The sequence below is a fragment of the Pelophylax lessonae genome (assembly GCF_965119305.1).
Source record: "Pelophylax lessonae genome assembly, chromosome: 1".
Classification (NCBI taxonomy): domain Eukaryota; kingdom Metazoa; phylum Chordata; class Amphibia; order Anura; family Ranidae; genus Pelophylax; species Pelophylax lessonae.
The window spans coordinates 815887021-815908221 of record NC_138768.1 but is presented as its reverse complement, the minus strand read 5'-3'; the positions used below and the strand labels follow the sequence as shown (position 1 = coordinate 815908221).

General features: G+C 42.3%; 1 protein-coding gene across 1 annotated transcript in view; it reads left to right on the top strand.

Moving 5' to 3' along the window:
- Nucleotides 1–21201, top strand: part of UVSSA (UV stimulated scaffold protein A) — a 176657-nt gene that overhangs the window by 108504 nt on the left and 46952 nt on the right. The window contains exon 9 of the mRNA XM_082262082.1: nt 15987–16164. Coding sequence (XP_082118208.1) covers nt 15987–16164 — 178 coding nt within the window. The remainder of the gene's footprint in view (nt 1–15986; nt 16165–21201) is intronic.

Here is a 21201-nt window from a genome sequence, read left to right as displayed (position 1 = left end):
TGTGCTTGAGCGAAGGGCAGATGGATTCCAGGAAGTAAATGTTACATGAATCATTTTCCATAAACACAAGATGACAAGATCTTCCTGGCAGGTTTGTTCAGAATAAGATCCAAATAAATCTTGGATGTAATTTTAACTGTTGGTATTGAGTTGTGACATATATTGGTACCTAAAAAAAGTCCCATAATTGGTGGAACAATTTTCTTCTATATTTTGTGCAGTAAGAACTGAGGTTTCTCCAAATTAAAAGTGATTTTAAAGTCTTATGTTTGTTATTTTTATTGAAAAAAAAAAAGAAACATGTTATACTTCCCTGCTCTGTTGCAGTGGTTTTGCACAGAGCAGCCTGGATCCTCCTCTTCTCTGGTTCCTCTTCTTCTGTGATCCTGGCCCCTCCCTCTTAGTGAGTGCCCCCACAGCAAGCAGCTTGCTATTGGGGCACCTGAGCCAAGTCACCGCTCCCTGTGTTCAGACACAGAGCTGCAGTCTGCCCTGGCCCCACCCCCTCTCTCTTCTGATTGGCTGACTGACCTTGATTGACCGCAGTGGGAGCCAATGGCGCAGCTGCTATGTCTCAGCCAATCAGAAGGGAGAGTCTTGCACGGCCGAGACACTCATGGACATTGCTGGACAGAGATGTGGCTCAAGTAAGTATTAGGGCTGCTGAGGGGGGCTGATGCAACATAGAATGCATTAAGATACAAAAAAACCTTCCTGACTTTACAACTCCTTTAAGTAGGATTGAAGACGTGTCCCCTTGTATTGGTGTTAAGGGTGTTCAGTGCAGGTGGGAGATCAAATTGCCATTGCTCACTGCTCAATGAATCCTTGGCAATCTCAGGAGGAACTTTGGTCAGGATAGGCTGCTGTAGACATTAGGCCAGTGGTGGTCAATGTTTTTATATGGAGGGTCTTACGTGGGGTCCCCAACATCCCTAAATGGCTTCACATAGAATTAGTGAATATTCAGTGTCCGAGAACACAGATACACAAGAAGATATCGTCAAGGACTATGGGTATGATACAAGAGATTCTAAGAGAATGTGGACATAATACAAGAGATGATCAGAGATTGTGGACATGCTACCTGTGATGTTACTACTTGTTTGTTATAAACTGTGGACATACAGGAGGTGGTCAGAGACTGCGGACATGATGCAAGAGATGGTCAGAGACTGCAGACATACTACAGGAGATGGGCCACACATAAAAGTGTCAAAGGGCCGCATGTGGCCCCCAGGCTGCAGGTTGGGCAACCAGGCTATAGGCATTAGCTACATAGATGGTCACATGTTAAGTATGCATGTTTATGCACCATGTAGGTGATTGTGTCAGCACTGTTGCAAACAAACATGGTAAGGCTAAACATATCTGTGCAAACTGTGTAGTCCTCATGGACATGGGATTACTGCCATATCTGACCATAATCATTGGGATCCAGTGGTGCTCATCTGCTGTATATGGGAACCTTGAGTCCAACCAGATATTACAAGAAGCTTAATTCCCCTCAGTCTGCATTCAGTGCAGTTTGTGTTGTCAGCGGCACATAAGAAATGTATAGACTATGTTTGACAATGATGTCCAGATCCTGATAACATCAGCAGTGCCTCGCTTGCCTCAATCTGTCTCCCGGCAGGCTTGATAAACCAGAAGTGACAGAGGGGAGAAAGACGATGAGGCTGAGAACAGGCTGTATGCTTCTTTATCTAGGCACTGCTACAACCGCTGCTCTGCGGGATGAAGGACAGCATGTTTTACCTGGACTACTCTTATTTTATCCAAGGCTTGAAAAGATGTGATAGCTGTGTACACCGCTGTGATATCATTGTATCTACAGGACCATGCAGGTACAAGCGTACTTCAGTCCCTGTCCTTTTTGTTGAACAAATGGAGTTTGGATTTATGGAAGGGGGTCTGCTGTACAGAAAAGAGCTTTTGGATGTACAGTGGTTTGAGGAAAAGTAATATTTTTGAATGGTGCACAAGAGACCGTGTTCTGTATAAGCAAAGTTCTCCCTGTGCTTGCATGGCTTTTCTCCCACATTCCAAAGACGTGTTAAAGCAGACATTCACCCTCTCAATCCACATTGACAATTTATAATCCTTATGCTGCTAGCAGTAGGAAATTGAGCGGAAAGTACTGTACATCATATTTCTGGCCTAGGCTCAAATGATGTCCTACATCCCAGGAGTCTTCAGGAGGGTAGGAATTAAATGGGATTTTGGTTTGTGGTGCTCAAGATGCAGTGTAGTTCCACTTAAACAGCTTACCGACTGCATAACTTAGTTATACAGCGGCAGAGGGGCTCTCCTGTGTTGCATCACGTACCTAATATGAGATCCGGCACTTCTGGCTAAGAGGTGCACCGCGGCTGTGATTTGACACTGCACAAGCCAATCAGCAGGTCAATAGATGTCCACTGGAACCCACTGATCGATGAGGAGAGAGATGGAGCTGAGCTCTGCCTATATAAACAAGGCAGAGCTCTGTTCTGACAGGGGTAAAAGTGATGGATTTTGTGTCCCTGCAATGCAGGGAATAAAATACATCACTTCCCTTAGTAAAAGCAGCACACATAGTGAACACAAACACTGGTTGGGCAAACATTTACCCCTTTGATCGCCCCAAATGTTCTTAGTACAGTGACCGTGCATATTTTTAGCACAGATCACTGGATTAGTGTCACTGGTTCCCACAAAATGTCAATTTCAGACTGTTCACCACAATGTCACAGTCCCGCTATAGGTGGCTAAAAGCCACCATTACTACTATTTAAAAAAATTAAAATAAATAAAATTTCCAGTGAATACAGTATCTCACAAAAGTGAGTACACCCCTCACACAACCGGTGGAACGCATGTTGGAGCGCAAAGCCCTCTGTTCGACTTGCGTCAACGGGTTTTGCATACGTGACGTATGCAAAACGCATTGATGCAAGTCGCAGAGGGGTTCACGCTCCAATATGCTTTCCACCGGTTGTATTAGCCAGTTCCGTCAAATGCCAGCAATAAACTTTAAAAGAGCATTGTTGAATGCAGACACGCGACTCTGGCACAGTGCTTTCCCATCAATACGCCTGACACTGTTTACGCATCTAGCCGCCATTTGACTGTGATCTGGATTTCCAGAAAGAAGGAGGAGACCTTTTGTGTACTGGGGAATGGTGAGAGCCACCGGGCAACCCCATTTTACTCTATCCTTCATTACCAAAGTCTTTCAAACTGTCTACTTAAGTGAACTGTTTCCCCCGCAGCAGCATATGTGTCTGCATCATCCAGCACACACATTACCTTGGACTTGGGACAAACACAGGTCAGTTAGTTTGTATAATGGAAGGGGTACATTGATTTGCTTAGGCCGATTGAAAATTTGCTTGATCAGCAGCTTGGGGGCTTAGCTCTTGTGAATTTGCCACAATGCATTTCCTTTACTGGAGGTAATTTGCCTGCTTTTGGCACTTTGAACTGGGGACTGGCAATATACTAAACACACCACCTTAACCCAATTATACAAGATATTTGTACTTTATGATATTGCTACAATAATCTGAGAAAGAAGTGTCCATAGTAACAGGAAACGTTCTGGACCTGGCATCTTTGATATTATCCTCATTTATTTTGCATATACCACCAGATATGGTAAGTAGCCCAAATTTTTAGTAGGGTTCTAATGTGCAAGACAATTAGGTGATAGGTATTGTGAAAAAGGGCTTGAAATGAGGGAGTAAGTTGTATCCCAAGGTAACGGAAAGATTGAGTGCACCATGCAAAAGAAAAATATTGTTGCAGAGTGGTCATCAGATTGATATATTATTCGGCATGGCCAAACATTTAGATAGGTTAACCCCCAGACCTGATATGTTTTGAATAGACTCTAATAGGGATGGCAAGTTGGGTAACGCAGTTAAGGGATTAGTTAGAAATAACAGGACATCATCTGCATGTAGACTAAGTTTGAATTCGCCTGGACCCTTACAATTGCATTTGATCTCAATGTTTTCTGAAATCGCTCTAGACAGGGGTTCTATTACTAAAGCAAAGGGGAGCGGGGATAGTGGACAACCCTGCCTGGTGCCTCTTTTGTAGTGGAAAAAATTGTGAATTATTACCAGGTAATTTGATGCGGGTCTGGGGAGCTTTTGATATAGGGCATGAAACCCTTTGAGAAAATCACCTGTAATACCAAATCTAGTAGTAAATAGTCTAAATATGACCAGCTTACGCTGTCAAACGCCTTATGGATATCAAGGCTAAGGAGAAGAACTTGTTTGGAATGTGGATTGCCATCTTGAATGACGTTGGTTACCAGGCGTATGTTATCAGTAACTTGTCTGCTAGGTATAAACCCGCTCTGATCTGGAGAGACAAGAGAGGTGATTCCCGAAGCCAATCTGTCTGCCAGCATCCTACCAAAGATTTTCAGGTCGTTGTTAACTGAGATTGGCCGGAGGTTTTCAGGGAGAGAATGATCTTTGTTGGGTTTTGAGACATGTTGGCTAAAAGCATTTCTGGGGGGGGGGAATTGTTACCTTTTAAAATATGGTTATAAAGGGTGGGCAGTTTCAGAGTTAGTGTAGATGAGAACTTTTTTGTAATAAAATGTGTTGTAACCATCTGGGCCAGGGGCTGTAGATGACTTAAGAGATTTAATAATAGCTGTGGCAGTGCAAGGAGCATTTAAAGTTTCTTGTTGCTGGTTGGACAGAGTGGGCAGGGCAAGGTTGGTGAACCAGGTCAGAGAGGCCAGGTCAAAGGTCATATGTGGTTCTGAAAACAATTTCTTGTAGTCCACAAAAATATCTAGAATGTCTTTGGGATGTGAAACTAGGGTACCGGCAGAGTTTCGTCATTTGCACACATGAGGTGGTTTTACTGTATGGTTGAGCTTTCTTGCAAACATAGAAGTGGAGTTAATGAATAGCAAAAATTTTGCCCTAGACCATTGCAAAGATTTTTCAGTGTTATCAGATAGTATCGGGTCTAAAGCATGTGTTTTGGAGTTAATTTGTTGAAGGAGTTCTGGAGAGGGGGATTGACTGTAGCGATTGTATAAGTGATCTAATGTCTTTGTGAGAGATCGTAAATCTGCAAGGATGGCTTTGTGCTTATTTGCTGCTATACTAATAAGATGGCCTCGCATTACCGCCTTATGGGCAGTCCATAATGTAGAGTGGGATGTTTCTGGAAGTGAATTCCCTGTAAAGAATGTGTCCAGATGTTTTGAAAGAGACGCAAAATAACTGTGGGGTCCGTAAGCAGAGAATCATTAAGTCTCCATGTGTGGGTTGTAGGTTTAAAGCCAATTTGTGATGTAGAGAAGGCTACCATAATATGGTCAGACAGGGGCAAACATGGATTTCTGTAGCTGACCAATTGGCTAGAACGATTGGGGTGCAAAAAATATAATCCAGACGGGCATAAATGTCATCTGGGTTAGAATAGAAGGTGTATGATCTAGAACCTATATTGTGCGCTCGCCAGGTATCCATGAGTTGCAGTGAGTTTAGAGAGCTAACCACTGACTTAGGAAAAGCTTTGAAAGAAGGAGTAACTCTGCTTCTATCAAGGGTAGGGTGAGCCGTAAGATTGTTAGGATCCTTATGAACATCAAATATCAATGAGTTACGTATTACGTATGAATTTAGCTACTCCATGGGATTTAGTGGAATGGGTTGTGCAGCATAATTGTTTCAATGTTTTATCAAAAAATTGAGGATGACTAGAGGTGGAAAAATTAGTCTCTTGTAGCAAGAGGATATCTGCTCCAAGGTTCTTATAGTTGCAAAACGCCTTTTTGTGCTTTTGAGGAAGGTTAAAACCTTGTACATTATGGGTTACTATTTTAAGTGCCATGATAAAGCATTAAAACAAAGCTTGGTTATATTAGTACATTGAGTTAAAAGTAAAATGAGCAAACTGGAAAATAAAATATGCCTCTTCTGTGTCTGTGTCCTCTTTTTTTAGTAGCATAGGTTTTAAAGCACAGGATAGAACTTCCCAGTGGAGTAGCCAGACCCATATATATTTGTGTGATGACTGTATACTGTAAATATCAGCAAAGTCCTTTGTCAATAGCATACATTGAAATGAAACTATCGGGTTAGATCTTCCAAAGCCATAAAACATAACAAACCTAAACAAAACTATGCTCAAATACCAACAATGAGCATGGGGGTCAGGGGAAAAAAAATTCAGATTGACTAAAAAAAACAATGTTCTTCGGACTAATGGGGCCGATACTTATAGGAGGAGCCAGAGAGATCCGCAATATCAAACAGAGCAACCGTACAAACCATGCTGCCCTGAACACCACCACGGGCTGGATCCAGAAGCAAGTAGGGGAAATGGCTATAGACGCGGGGTTGGGTCTTTTGCTTGAAAGTGAGAGTCCTATTTAAATTTACCTTTGGTGCATGAAGTTGCCAACTGGAATGTACATGTTACATGTACAAAGATAAAAAAAACAGAAGGGGACTTGAACCAAAAAGAATCTGGTCAAGTGCTCTAACTTATCTGTTGTAGTATGTGGTATAAAAAGTTCTCCGAAGGTACATGTGTGATCAGGATACAGTTATTCTGAGACTGTCCCCTACCCGTGTGACTTCCCTAAACGTGGCAAAGCTTGTACACGTTCCGTAGTTTAAAAGCCAATGTGTTGAGGATCAGTTAGGCTGTTGGGTCTCAGCATGGCTGGCGCCATCTTTTTTGATTCCTGTGGGGGAGGGGGGGGAGCCCATTGCGGCTGAGGTCTAGGAGTGGAGGGGTGACTGGAAAGGGCATCTGATTTAAGTAGGCCTAGTTTGATCAGAAGCTCCTTGCCTTCGGTAACATTATATACTGTGTATGTGGTACCATTATGAGGAACCGTGAGCTTAAATGGAAAACCAACAGTAGCAGTTGCAGGCTGATTGGAGCACTGATGTGACTTCTTTCATTTTGCATCTACGATCTAGGATAGCCTGGAAGATATCTGAAAGGATTTTAATTTTCACTCCATCCACTTCAATATTTGCTGTGTTTCTTGAAGCTCATAGAATTTCCTCCTTTAATGAGGTAATCTTTCAAGCAAAGAATTACATCACGGGTGGGGGGTTCGACCAAAGGTGGTTTGGACGTAAGGCCCGATGTATTCTGTCACATGCAAAGGCTGTTTTAGAGGCTTCTGGAAGGAGGGTATAGAATAATTTAGCAGATACTGATAGGAGATCAGTGACTGACTCAGGTATGCCTTGTAACCGAAGATTGTTTCTGCAATTTCGGTTGTCTAAGTCCTTTACGTGGGACTGCATGGAGGTGAAATTTTCAGCTAAAGACTCTTCCGAGGTCAGCATGGGCTAGGGCAAGTTCATCATGCTTAGTCTCTAACAAATCGGTGCGACTGCCCAATGCTGTTATTTCCTGAGTCAGTGTGCTAGTGGTCTTGTGAAGTTCTGTCTGGAAGTTTTCAGCTAACGTTTCATACATAGAGCACAAGCTATCCTCCCACAAATTTTATTAGCTGTGTGGGCTACGGTCTGGGCGCCATCTTTAGTCGTGCTTGCCTGTTCCTTGGCACGCAGGAGATGGGTAGTAATAGATCATTGCGACTGGTAACTCTTTGACTTCTTGCCGGATGACATACACCTTGTTATTCCACAGGGATGCGAGGTACTCAGGGCAAGAAAATCTTGCAAGATGGCCTTGTGGGAGTCTATTTTGTCTCCGTGTCTGCCGGAGCTCTCCCAGGAAGCTTCCTTCTCTCATTGCGCCGCACATGCGCCCCCCGTAATTATTTTATTAAATCTTTTAATGTGACAATACTGAAGAAATTACAGTAGTGAGTGTACAGCTTGTATAACGGTGTAAATTTGCTGTCCCCTCAAAATAACTTAACACATAGCCATTAACGTCTAAACCGCTGGCAACAAAAGTGAGTACACCCCTAAGTGGAAATGTCCAAATTAACCATTTTCCCTCCCCGGTGTCATGTGACTCGCAGATGTGTTAAATTTGGTGTTATCGCTCTCACTTTCTCATACTGGTCACTGGAAGTTCAACATGGCACCTCATGGCAAAGAACTTTGAGGATCTGAAAAAAATTATTGTTGCTCTACATAAAGATGGCCTAGGCTATTAGAAGATTGCCAAGACCCTGAAACTGAGCTGCCGACGGTGGCCAAGACCATACAGCGGTTTAACAGGACAGGTTCCACTCAGAACAGGCCTCACCATGGTTGACCAAAGAAGCTGAGTGCATGTGCTCAGCATCATATCCAGAGGTTGTCTTTGGGAAATAGACGTATGAGTGCTGCCAGCATTGCTGCAGAGGTTGAAGGGTTGGGGGGCCAGCTTGTCAGTGCTCAGACCATACGCCGCACACTGAATCAAATTGGTCTGCATGGCTGTTGTCCCATAAGGAAGCCTCTTCTTAAGATGATGCACAAGAAAGCCCGCAAACAGTTTTCAGCAAACAAGCAGACTAAGGACATGGATTACTGGAACCATGTCCTGTAGTCTGATGAGGCCAAGATAAACTTATTTGGTTCAGATGGTGTCAAGCGTGTGTGGTGGCAACCAGGTGAGGAGTACAAAGACAAGTGTGTGTTGCCTATAGTTAAGTATGGTGGTGGGAGTGTCATGGTCTGGGGCTGCATGAGTGCTACCGGCACTGGGGGGCTACAGTTCATTGAGGGAACTATGAATGCCAACATGTACTGTGACATACTGAAGCAGAGCATGATCACCTCCCTTCAGAGACTTGGCTGCAGGGCAGTATTCCAACCTAACGACTCCAGACACACCTCCAAGACTACAACTGTCTTGCTAAAGAAGCTGAGGGTAAAGGTGATGGACTGGCCAAGCATGTCTCCAGACCTAAACCCTATTGAGCATCTGTGGGGCATTCTCAAACAGAAGGTGGAGGAGTGCAAGGTCACTAGCATCCACCAGCTCCATGATGTCGTCATGGAGGAGTGGAAGAGGGCTCCAGTGGCAACCTGTGAAGCTCTGGGGAACTCCATGCCCAAGAGGGTTTAGGCAGTGCTGGAAAAAAATTGGTGGCCACACAATATTGACACTTTGGGCCCAATTCTGACATTTTCACTTAGGGGTTTACTCCCTTTTGTTGCCAGCGATTTAGACATTAATGGCTGTGTGTTGTTATTTTGAGGGGGCAGCAAATTTACACTGTTATACAAGCTGTACACTCACTACTTTACATTGTAGCAAAGTGTCATTTCTTCAGTGTTGTCACATGAAAAGATATAATAAAATACTTACAAAAATGTGAGGGGTGTTTTTCCCCCCCCCCCCCCCCATTTTTTTTTTTTTTTTTTTATTGGATGTGTTTTACAGCAGAAAGTAAAAAATATTGTTTTTTTTTTTTCCCCCTTCAAAATTGTTGGTCCTATTTTTTAGTTTATAGCACAAAAAGTAAAAAAAGCAGTGGTGATCAATTACCACCAAAATAAATCTCTATTTGTGGGGAAATTAATGACACATAATTTACTTGGGTACCGCGTTGCATGTTCGTGCAATTGTCAGTTAAAGTAACGCAGTGCCGTATCACAAAAAATTTCCGGGTCCTGAAGGGGGGTAAATCTGACAGAGGTCAAGTAGTTAATTGGTCCTAGTAAGTGTGTGGATGTATATATGCATGTAAACAAAGGAGCTTAGATTGTAAGCTTTTGAGGACAGGGCCTGTAAAATTCTTCATAAATTGTTGGTGCTTTATAAATACCTGTAATAAATAAAATGGATAGAAGCCCCTTTTTAACCACTTGCTCGCTGGAAGGTTTATGACCAGGCCATTTTTGTGATAGGGCACTGCGTTACTCTAAATGACAATTGCGCAGTTGTGAAACACTATACCAGAATAAAATGTGTCCCTTCCCCCCCCCCCCCCCCACAAATATGCTTTTTTTTGGTGGTATTTGATCACCTCTGTGGTTTTATTTTTTTTTTTGCACGATAAACAACAAAAGACTGACAGTTTTGAGAAAAAAAAAATTCTTACTTTCTGCTATAAAACATATTGAATAAAAAATTGAAAAAATCTAATTTCTTCATCAATTTAGGCCAACATGTATTCTGCTACATGGTTTTTGTTTAACCACTTAAGCCCCGGAGGATTTGGCTGCTAAAGGACCAGGGGTTTTTTTGCGATTTTATACTGCGTGACTTTAACGGACAATTGCGCGGTCGTGCGACGCTGTACCTAAACGAATTTGACGTCCTTTTTTTCCCACAAACAGAGCTTTCTTTTGGTGGTATTTGATCACCTGTGCGATTTTTTGATCACGCGCTATAAACAAAAAAAGAGCGTAAATTTTGCAAAAATAACAATATTTTTCACATTTTTTTATATGAAATTCCCCAAAAAAATGTAAAAATCAAAATTTTTTAACATTTTTCGGCCAATTTGTTTTATGCTACCTATGTTTGGTAAAAAAAAATCGCAAAAAGCGTATTTTGATTGGTTTGCGCAAAAGTTATCGCGTTTACTAATAAAGGGAAAGATTTTTGTCATTTTTGGTGTTTTTTTTTTAACGCGTAATGGCGGCGATCTGCGATTTTTTTTTTCGGTACTGCGACATTGCGGCGGACAGATCGGACCCTTGACTGACATTTTTGACACTTTTGGGGGTAACAGTGACATTACTGCAGTAATCAGTGTTATACATATGCACTGTTACTGCAAAAATGACACTGGCAGGGAAGGGGTTAACTTTATTGGACAGGGAGGGGTTAAGTGTGTCCTAGGGGCGTGATTCTAACTGTGCAAGGACATTCCTATTGGTGTAAAAGCAAAGATCAACCGCTCTACATAGTAGAACGGACAGATCTTCACTTTTACACAGGGAGAACTGACAGGCAGCTTGTTTACACAAGCCGCTCTGTCTTTCTCCCTTCACAGGAGCGATCATAGTGTGACTGGCGGACATCGAGTCCGCCGGTCACACGCACTGACTTGTCTGCGAACGAGCCGCGGCGGGCGCGCGCCTCGGCGGGCGCGTGCCCGCCCGCAATAGGCTCGCAAGTCAGTGACGGGCGAGTGACGTACCGATACGTCACTCTGCCTGGCCGGGGCTGACCGCCGCAGTATATAGTCGTGCGGCGGTCGGCAACCGGTTAAAAAAAAAAACAATAAGCGTATATTGATTGGTTTGCACAAAAGATATAGCGTCTATAAACTATGGAATAGATCTATGGATTTTTTTTTTTTAATAGTAATGGCTTCAATCAGTGACTTATAGCGGGACTGTGAACTTGCGGCAGACAATTCGGACACGAAGTGGCACATTTTGGGGACCAGAGAAGCTAATACAGTGATCAGTGCTAAAAATACATAGTCACTGTACTAATGACACTGGCAGTGAAGGGGTTAACAGGGTCGATCAAAGGGTTAAATGTGTTCCTAGGGAGTGCTTGCTAATTGTGTGTGGGGGGGGGGGGTACTTGTACTGTGGAAGGCAGAGATCCGTGTTCCTGCTTAGTAAAAACACAGGATCTGAGTTCTCTCAGAACGGCGCTCTGCCTTGTTTTTCAATAGGCAGACGGCCATTGTGTGTCTCTCGGGAGCGATCGTGGGTCCCAAGGGACATCACATTGATTGGCCCCTGCTGTGTCCAATCACAGTGGAAGCGGGTCACCGGGGCGCGTGTGCCTGCTTCAGACCCGGAAGTGCAGGATCATGTACAGGTAACGTAATCCTATGCAGAGGAGCTGCTTTGCCACTGTAAATATACAGAATACAGTCAACAAGGGGTTAAAGCGGAACTAAACCCTCCTCTATCGTTTTCAGCCTAGTAAGCTACCATCTTGGCCTCTGTTTGGTCTTCAGCTGTCATGATGCTGCACATGTGATCAGTTATGACATCATCCATTTAGTTGAGAGCACAACCAATGTGACAGTTACATTTCCTGGCACGTGGCGGGAATGTAACTGTTATTTAAATTGTTAAATTGATTGGTTTAGTTCCGCTTTAAGTTTTGGATGTAGCCAGTTTTTTGTTGTGCTCAAGATGGAAGTGATTTCCCTTTACTTCCTGTCTTGGTGTCACAGGACGGGACATAATCTTCCTGGTGGGAACACAAGTAGTAATATCTGAAACTGACTTCCATGCCCACTTTATTGAAAGGTGTATTTGTTGCAGTTTGTGTCTCTGTTGAAGAAATCTCGCCTCATATCTTGTCCCAGTTCTGCTTACCAGACATTCATAGATACAAGATATTACTGCTCTAGGCAGTATAAGGCCTCATACACACAGGATTTTTTTTATCCCCCTGTTTGCAGATGCGTTTAGCTGTGTTTAAGTGCATCAAGCATCTGGGAGTTTATTCCATTGGCCAGAATATTAATTTATTCTGGGTGTTGGAATAAACAAACGCTCAAGTGCTAAACGTGCCTAGCACTTAAGAACATTTAGGTTCGTCTGGCAGGGATTTTTGCGGTAAAACACTCCTCTGCTTTTTTCTGCATCTAAACAATCCTGCCTCTAAACAATTGAAAAACGCCTACGTGTGCAATAACACGTAGGCTGACATAGAGGGGTGACCCTCTCCTATTCCTTCAAAAGAAGGCCCCAGATAGCCAGAAAACTAGCATTTTTCAGGGATCCCAGCAGCACCAGCTCCTGTCCTTCTGTCATGACTGGTGTACTTTGAAGGCCGATAGTTTCCTTGGAGCTGTCTAGGTAGAATTGCTGTGGGCAGACATGTTTTGGTTCCCCCAGTGAGGTCTCACAGCTGTTACCTCGGTACATGGACTCTCTCCTTTATCTGTGGAGAGTGAATTTTCACGCCGGGCCTTTTTATCTGCCTTTTTAATCCCACCATTTCTGTCAGGACATAATCTCTTTCTCAAATTTACATTTTAATTACCAGACCAGCTGAACTGGCAAAAATCAATAATGTCAGCATTCTGCGGCCTATCTCTCGGCTCCGAGGCCTGCCTCTCTATTTCCCGCTATCGATTGATTCCCTCAACACCGTCCTCTTCATTGCTCCCAGCAAATAGGTGCTATTTGGCCATTTAAGGCATAAAAAACCCTTTGTCCGTCTTACAGCGGCGTTGTGTCGTCTAAATATTCGATGTCGTTATTTTAAAAGAAACTTGTGCATGTTTAAATGCCGAATCCACCTCTTGTCACATTGTCTGTCAGGGTTTTTGCTGTGCTGTCCTCCTTTTCTCACGATAGTGCAGTACTTAATTTAATTTTATTTTCATTGTTTATGATTCTTTGCTGTTCCCTGCCATGCCATTAAAGCAGACCTTCCATGAAAATAAGAGGTCCACTCTACTGAAGGCCCCCCACCACCAAAGTCAAATCGCCTGCAAAGATATTTTATAATGAAAGCTTTTGTTAAAGAAAAAAATACCTTGGTCCCCACTTCAGAACGGTGTAGGCGACACTGTGCACGGTCATTGCCTGCTGGGATGGCTGGACGCTTGAAATCCCACAAAAATGTACCCCAGCCTGTTACAAGGGCATATGCTCTTGACATTTCGAGCACCCAGCTATCCTAGGAAAAAACCATGACGCACAGTGATGTCATCTGCACCTCCCTAAGCCTTCGAAACTGAGGTATATTCTAGTTTAAAAAAATAAAAAGATTACTTTTTTTTTAATTAATTGCAATTTGACTTTGAGGATCAGGGCCCTTTAGTAGTAGGTAACCTACAAGTCTTATACACTTGCTGACAAACATTGACCATGAAAATGCTGCTGTTTTAATCTATCTCCTCTACAAGACCCGTAAGAAACTCTATACCACACACATGTTAAAGCGGAGTTCCACTATACTTTTCCACTTTCCATTTTCCAGCAGTCATCCCTATGCTAATGATGAATTGGGCATTTCAATTTTTTTTTGGGGCTCACTTACCTTGTTTTTAGGGCTTTGTTTGGTCCACCTCCTCCTGCTCTGCAATGCGTCCTGGGAGCTTTTAGTCAGCACTCCCAGGAGGCAATGGGCAGTGACGTGGGTGGCCGGCCGCTCCTCTCATCGTGTTATCTCCAAATCGGAAATTACGTGATGATAGGCGGCGTCCAGCGCGTACAGCGCCATCTTTAAAATGGGTATACAGGCTATTGTTACCAGTATACCCTTTTGACTGTGCGAGAGAGGGAGGCAGACTGATCGTTGGTTTTAAAACATCCGGCTTGAATTTCCTACAATTCTGGTATGTGTGATTGGGGGCAGCAGCGATGGATGGCAGTCGTATTGGGGTCACCAGCAGCGATGGCAGTCATATTGGGGGCACCAGCAGCGATGGATGGCAGTCATATTGGGGGCACCAGCAGCGATGGTAGTCATATTGGGGGAACCAGCAGCAATGGCAGTCATATTGGGGGAACCAGCAGCAATGGCAGTCATATTGGGGGCACCAGCAGCGATGGCAGTCGTATTGGGGGCAGCAGCAGCGATGGCAGTATTATTGGGGGCAGCAGCAGCGATCGCAGTGTTATTGGGGGCACCAGCAGCGATGGCAGTATTATTGGGGGCATCGCTGCTATCGATGTTGGGGCCATCACTGCTGGTGCCCCCAATAATACTGCCATCGCTGCTAGTGCCGCCAATAATACTGCCATCGCTGCTGGTGCCCCCAATATGACTGCCATCGCTGCTGGTTCCCCCAATATGACTGCCATCGCTGCTGGTGCCCCCAATATGACTGCCATCGCTACTGGTGCCCCCAATAATACTGCCATCACTGCTGGTGCCCCCAATAATACTGCCATCGCTGCTGGTGCCCCCAATGTGACTGCCATCCATCGCTGCTGGTGCCCCCAATATGATTGGCATCACTGCTGGTGCTCCACATGCATTGTTCTTCCGGGAGGCGGGGAAGGGCTTTATAGGGGCGGCAACTTCCCACCGACGCTGCCATCCCTATGCAAACCCGTACTATGCCGATCGCGTAGTACTGCGCATACGCAAGATTTTGCGGTGCATTCTGGGTAGCCAGAATGAACTGCAATCAGGAAGAAGGCAATAAAGGATTACACTGTGGCTTCAGATGACCACAGCAAAGATGGCCGCGCTCAGACACCGTTTTTAAAAGTAAGAATTTCACACACATCATACACTATACAACTAATAAATATGGGAATAGCGGTTATGTAAAGGGCGATGGATTACTATTAATCGAGTATTTTTTGCTAAAAAAACATTTCTGAGGCCGGAACTCTGCTTTAACTAAGTAACATTGATTATCTCTTTACAATGGCATCTGAAATCCTGTGGGATATATTAGGCAGCAAGTGAATATGTTGTCCTTGAGGTTAATGTGTTGAAAGCAATGGGCACCACGTTGTTGTGTATGGGGTTGTGTAGCCGCAGACCAGTCAGGGTGCCCATGCTAACCCGTGTCCACAGCCAAAAGTGCCTACAATGGGCATGGGAGCCATGGCTGCAATGGAAGAAGGTGGTCTGTTTCCTTTTACATCATGTGGATGGCCGGGTTCATGTGCATCGCTTTACCTTGGAAAGATATGGCACCAGGATACAGTTTTTTGGAAGAAGGCAAGCTGGTGAAGACAGTGTGATGCTTTGGGAAATGTTTCGCTGGGAAACTTTGGGTCCTACTATTTATGTGGATGTTACTAGACTCTTTCCACCTATCTAATCCTTGTTGCAAACCTAGTATACCCTTTCATGGAAATCATATTTCCTGTTAGCATTAGCCTTTTTCAGCAGGACAATGCGCTCAGCCACACTGCAAAAATGGTTCAGGAATGGTTTGAGGAACATAACCATGAGTTCGAGGTGTTGAACTTGGCCTCCAAATTCAAAGGGATTGCACCAGACTCCCTTTGAAGCAGGAGTTGTGTCACAGCTGAGGATGTCCTACCCTGGCTTCTTTCATTTCTGGGGTGGGCTACACAATTCTCATTGGTGATGGTTTTTATATATAAATTCTTCTATTTCATAATCCACTAATGCAACATAAAATGTTATGAACACAGTGTTAATAGTGCTAATTTTTATTTTTTTTGGTTCAGGTCTAGAGGCTCCATCGACATCGTCTTCTCTGCCCTTGAAAAAAACAGAAGTGAGGAAGCCTCCTCAGATGTTGGCAGCACCGAGAAGGAAGAGGAATGATGATGAGCTGGATCCGACTTGTGCTGCCGCAACGCTAAAAGTTATGAGGGATAAACTATCTTCATATACCTCATCCAGGTATGGCAAGTGATCCCCACAGCCCTCCATTTATTTTGTCGCACCTTATAGAGGGCCATAGCATACCTTGGGATGGTCGTTATTAGTGAATGAATGTAGATATGATGCAAAAGAGGTTTAAATAAAGTTGATGTAAACCCTAATTAAATGACATTTGGTTTGCTAAAGCCCTGTGTATCCTAAACCATTGCCAATAATAAAGCACACCCTTCTTTCAACTTTTTTTGAAATTGGGTATTGCTGATCTCCTTACACCCACTCCTTGCCTACATACACCCTAGTAGTGATGACTGCATGGCATTTAAGGAATCCTCAGGGCAGGATCATATATTTTTCTAAACCTAGACTAGACCCTTCATTTCTTTGTAAGTGGGCAAACTTACAAAATCTGCAGGGGATCAAATAATAATTTTCCCCACTGTACATATACAAAAATGTACAGCTAAATCTAATCTATAAGCTTCAACAGGTTAATGTAATTTTAAAGGATTTTTTGGGGTGAATCTAAACTGAAAACAAAAATGTAATCTATTGCAGTCACCAGACCTTGGTTTTGGGGGGCTGCATTAGTTCTTTTTTATTATTTTTTTCATGCAAAGAACATTTTCAACAAGTACAGGGCATTACCCGTTGATCTTGCTAGAAATTAATTGTCCTTGTTCCTTCCTGTGAATAGAAAAGAAAGCATACACAATGTTATCTATCTTGTGTAAACTACTATTCCCAACAACTAACCGAGTAATGTAGATGAACAAAAGGACATGTAAAGTCCAGCCTGTGTGACAATTATGACTCCCTCCATAGATTCAGAGGAGAAGTAAAGCCACAATACCGCTGGGTTGAACAAAAAAAAAAAGAAAACTGACCGCTCTGGTCAGAGATGCCGTACTAACAATCTGATATTAGTACAGTGAGCTCCCCTGCTGAGCTGTTGTGTTCTGACAGGGGGCCGCACTATTGCCATACTTTGTGATGTAATGGGTACCAATTTTTATATGTATCTGTTTTCTAGATGGATGTATTGTTTGTATGTCTCTGTTTTTATAATCCAACAATAAAAATAATTTTTTACTAAGTTGGTCTGTCTGTAAAGTCCATGAGGGGTCTTTGATGCAGTTTTCTGCATACGATTTTTGCTGTTTCATTATTATAGTGGACATGACAGACCTTTTTTTCTTTAGCACATGCCAAGTTTCCACATACAAAATATCTGACAGGGGGACACTCTGATCAGCACTCCCATCCAATAGCTGGTCGGCTGGTGGTTTTCCAGCATGCTCGTCCGACAGAAGCTGGCCAAATAGACGGCTTCTGTCGGACTGGCTGCCATACACATGGGTCGAATGCCGACCATTTTTTATCAAACCGGCTAAAGTCGTCCGACATTCAGCCTGTGTGTACTACATAAATGTAGTCACTTGGGGCAGGAATTGTGTAATTCTCATGATTACCTAGTGGAAATAAAGGAGAACAAGTCTAAATAAACTTAATATATCACATTTCTCTTTAATTCAAACAGATGTGCACTTGCTCAGATATGAACCACTGTTCTCACGATCAGGAAGCCAGTTCAGAGAGCTCCAGTGCAGATGCTGCTATCACGTGTGTATGGTGAAAGGGAGTGGCTTAAAAAGGCTGCAGGAGTTCAGCTGCTACCAGCTGCATTTTATGAACATGCGGCAATTGCTTTATACCCAACATACAAAAAGGATGTAGCGCAAATAAAATTAATAAAAAATATATTTTATTGAGATATATGTGTGTGTGTGTATGTGTATATATATATATATATATATATATATATATGTGTGTGTGTGTGTATGTGTGTATATATATATATATATATATATATATATATATATGTGTGTGTGTATGTGTATATATATATATATATATATATATATATATATATATGTGTGTGTGTGTGTATGTGTGTATATATATATATATATATATATATATATATATATATATATATATATATATATATATATATATATATATGTGTGTGTGTATGTGTATATATATATATATATATATATATATATATATATGTGTGTGTGTGTGTGTGTGTGTGTATGTATGTATATATATATATATATATATATATATATATATATATATATATATATATATATATATATATATATATTAGAAAAATAAAAGTCCAAATTTGTAATGATCAATAGTCCCTCTCCGTTGTGTTACATATTCTTAGTATGTATAGTGTGGTGGAAAGCACTGTTGATGTTTAGCAGCATTCAAGGTTTGTGTTTTCTATCACATTGAGTGTTCCATTCACACTAAGATCAGTACTGTGCTAATTATTTATATATTTTAATTGTTTGAAACCCATTAAATTAGCAAGCTGCATGCCATTCATGTATTCTTTACATGTAAAGTCTCGTTTAAAAAAATAACAAACATGTTATACTTACCTCTGTACAGTTGGTTTTGCACAGAGTAGCCCAGATCCTTCTCTTCCCCGGGTCCCTCTTTGCTGCTCCTGGCCCCTCCCTCCTATCGAGTCCCCCACAGCAAGCAGCTTGCTATGGGGGCACCTGAGCCGAGCTGCTGCTTCGTGTGTCTATTCAGACATGGAGCTGCTGTTTGGCCACACCCCCTCTCTCTTCTGATTGGCTCACTGACTTTGACAGCCTCAGGAGCCAATGTTGCCACCACTCTATATCAGCCAATCAGGTGGGAGAATCCCAGGACGGCCAAGAGACTCGTAGACATCGTTGGACAGAGGGAGTGCTGGGGGAGGCTGCTGAACACAGAAGTATTTTTATCTTAATGCATAGAGTGCTTTAAGATAAAAAAACCTTCCTGACTTTACAACCCTTTTAACTATTTCAATTCAGGGCACTTTTCACCCCCTTCCTGCCCTGGCAAATTTTCAGCTTTCAGTGCTGTCGCACTTTAAATGACAATTGCGTAGTCACACAACACTGTATCCAAATGAATTTTTGGTCATTTTCTTCATACAAATAGAGATTTCTTTTGGTGGTATTTAATCACTGCTTGTTTTTTTTTTTGTTTGCTAAAAAAAAAAAAAAGACCAAAAATTAAAAAAAAAAATGTTTTCTTAGTTTCTGTCTGCAAATAAGTAATTTTTCTCCTACATTGATGTACACTGATGAGGTGGCACTGATAAGGCGGCACTGATGAGGAGGCACTGATATGCAGCACTGATTGGCACTGATAGGCACTGATAGGTGGCACTGATGGGCGACACCTATGAGCATGGATAGGCGTCACTGAAGGATGAAACTGATGGGAACTGATGGGCAGGCACTGATGGGCACTGAAAGGCAGCACTGATTGACATAACCTATGGGCTTTGATAGGTGGCAATGATAGGTGGTACTGATGGGCACAGACTTGTATCAGTGATGGGCACTGTTTTGGCTGCGTGGTAATCAGGACACTGATGATCAGTGCCCTGATTACCTTTACTAGTCTTCCCTGTCAGGAGATGCTGCTTTTCAGCTCTAGCCCTGGCCTAGTAATGGGGCTTCCACACTAGAGCAAGTGTCCTTCACTAAAGCATGCTGGCAGGGGACAAATTTTCCTAATCAAGCTGTCGGCTTTATAAAGAAAACAAACTGTAAGAGCCCTTACACACAGGCCAGATGAGCCTATTTTAATTGTAGCCCTCTCTCCTTATTCGGGCAGCCCAGGTGCAGCGTACGGCCTGTTGTTGACATGAATAGCTGTGCTCCTCTGTGCCTGTATATACTATGCTCCTGCCATCGTAAATATGAGTACAGCGTACAGATGCATGCTGAAAATGTAAACTTTTCTATTTTTTGCATATAGTTGTACTCCTGTTTACATTAGCACTGCCATGTACTTTGGGTAGTTCAGCACACAGTCATACAAGTCAGTGACATGCTGTGTGCTGCACCTGGGCTGCCTTGGCAGAGGAAAGCGGGCTGCAATTGCATTAAACAGGCTCAAGCAGCCCCTTGTGCAGGAGCCCTGAAGCTGGCCATACACTAGTAAGTGTTTGTGGGGTCAAATTGTTGTCGGTTTTCAACCAGAGTGATTAGAAAATTCAAAGGATAAGGATAGAAAGTTAATTTTAGACAAACTAATTTCTAACAGTGTATGGGGTTTCTGTTCAGTAAGTTCATTCGTTTCAAAATCGAATGTTAAAGCGGAACTATGCTTTCTCACTTCTCAGTCAACATTCACTGTTTTTTCACTGAAATTCACTGGTATAAGCAATCATAATGTGTAAAAAAAAAAAAAAAAAAAATCCTGATCACTTATTATGGTAACACCGTATTGCACTGGTTACCGTGTGTAAGAATACAAAATCGCAAAAAAAAAATGTACTCTCACCAGTCAGTGTCTCTGATCACTGCCACACCAGTTATATAAAAACGCTGTACTGCACTGGTGACCGCATGTAAAAAAAAAAAAAAGTTTTATTTATTTTTTTAATTTCTTCATTTTTCAACAAATGGTGACAAATTTCAGCTTCAAAAAAACCCGCCATGCCTCTAACTAAATACTTTGGACTGCCTGCTTTCCAAAAAGGGGTAATTTAGGGGGATATTTATACAGTTCTGGCATTTTCAGGACTCAAGAAATAAGTCCATCAGGATTGATCAATTTTCATATATATATGTATATGTAGATATATGTATATATTATATTATAGTTTGTGGACTCTATAAGTTTCCTACAGACTAAATATAAAACACTGAATTGTGTTATTTTCACCAAAGAAATGTAGGAGAATACATTTTGGCCTAAATTTATGAAGAAAGATTATTTGCAAAATTTTATAACCGAAACGAAGAAAAACATGGGGTTTTATTTTTCTAAATTTTCGGCCCTTTTTTTGTTAGCCAAGAAAAAAAAAAGTGATTAAATGCCACATAAAGAAAGTTCTATGTGTGTGAAAAGAATTTCTTCTGGGTACAGTGCTGCATGACCACACAATTGTCATTCAAAGTGTGATAGCGCTGAAAATGAGCTTGCGCAGGAAATGGGAAAAGTGGCCAGTATTGAAGTGGGTAAAAA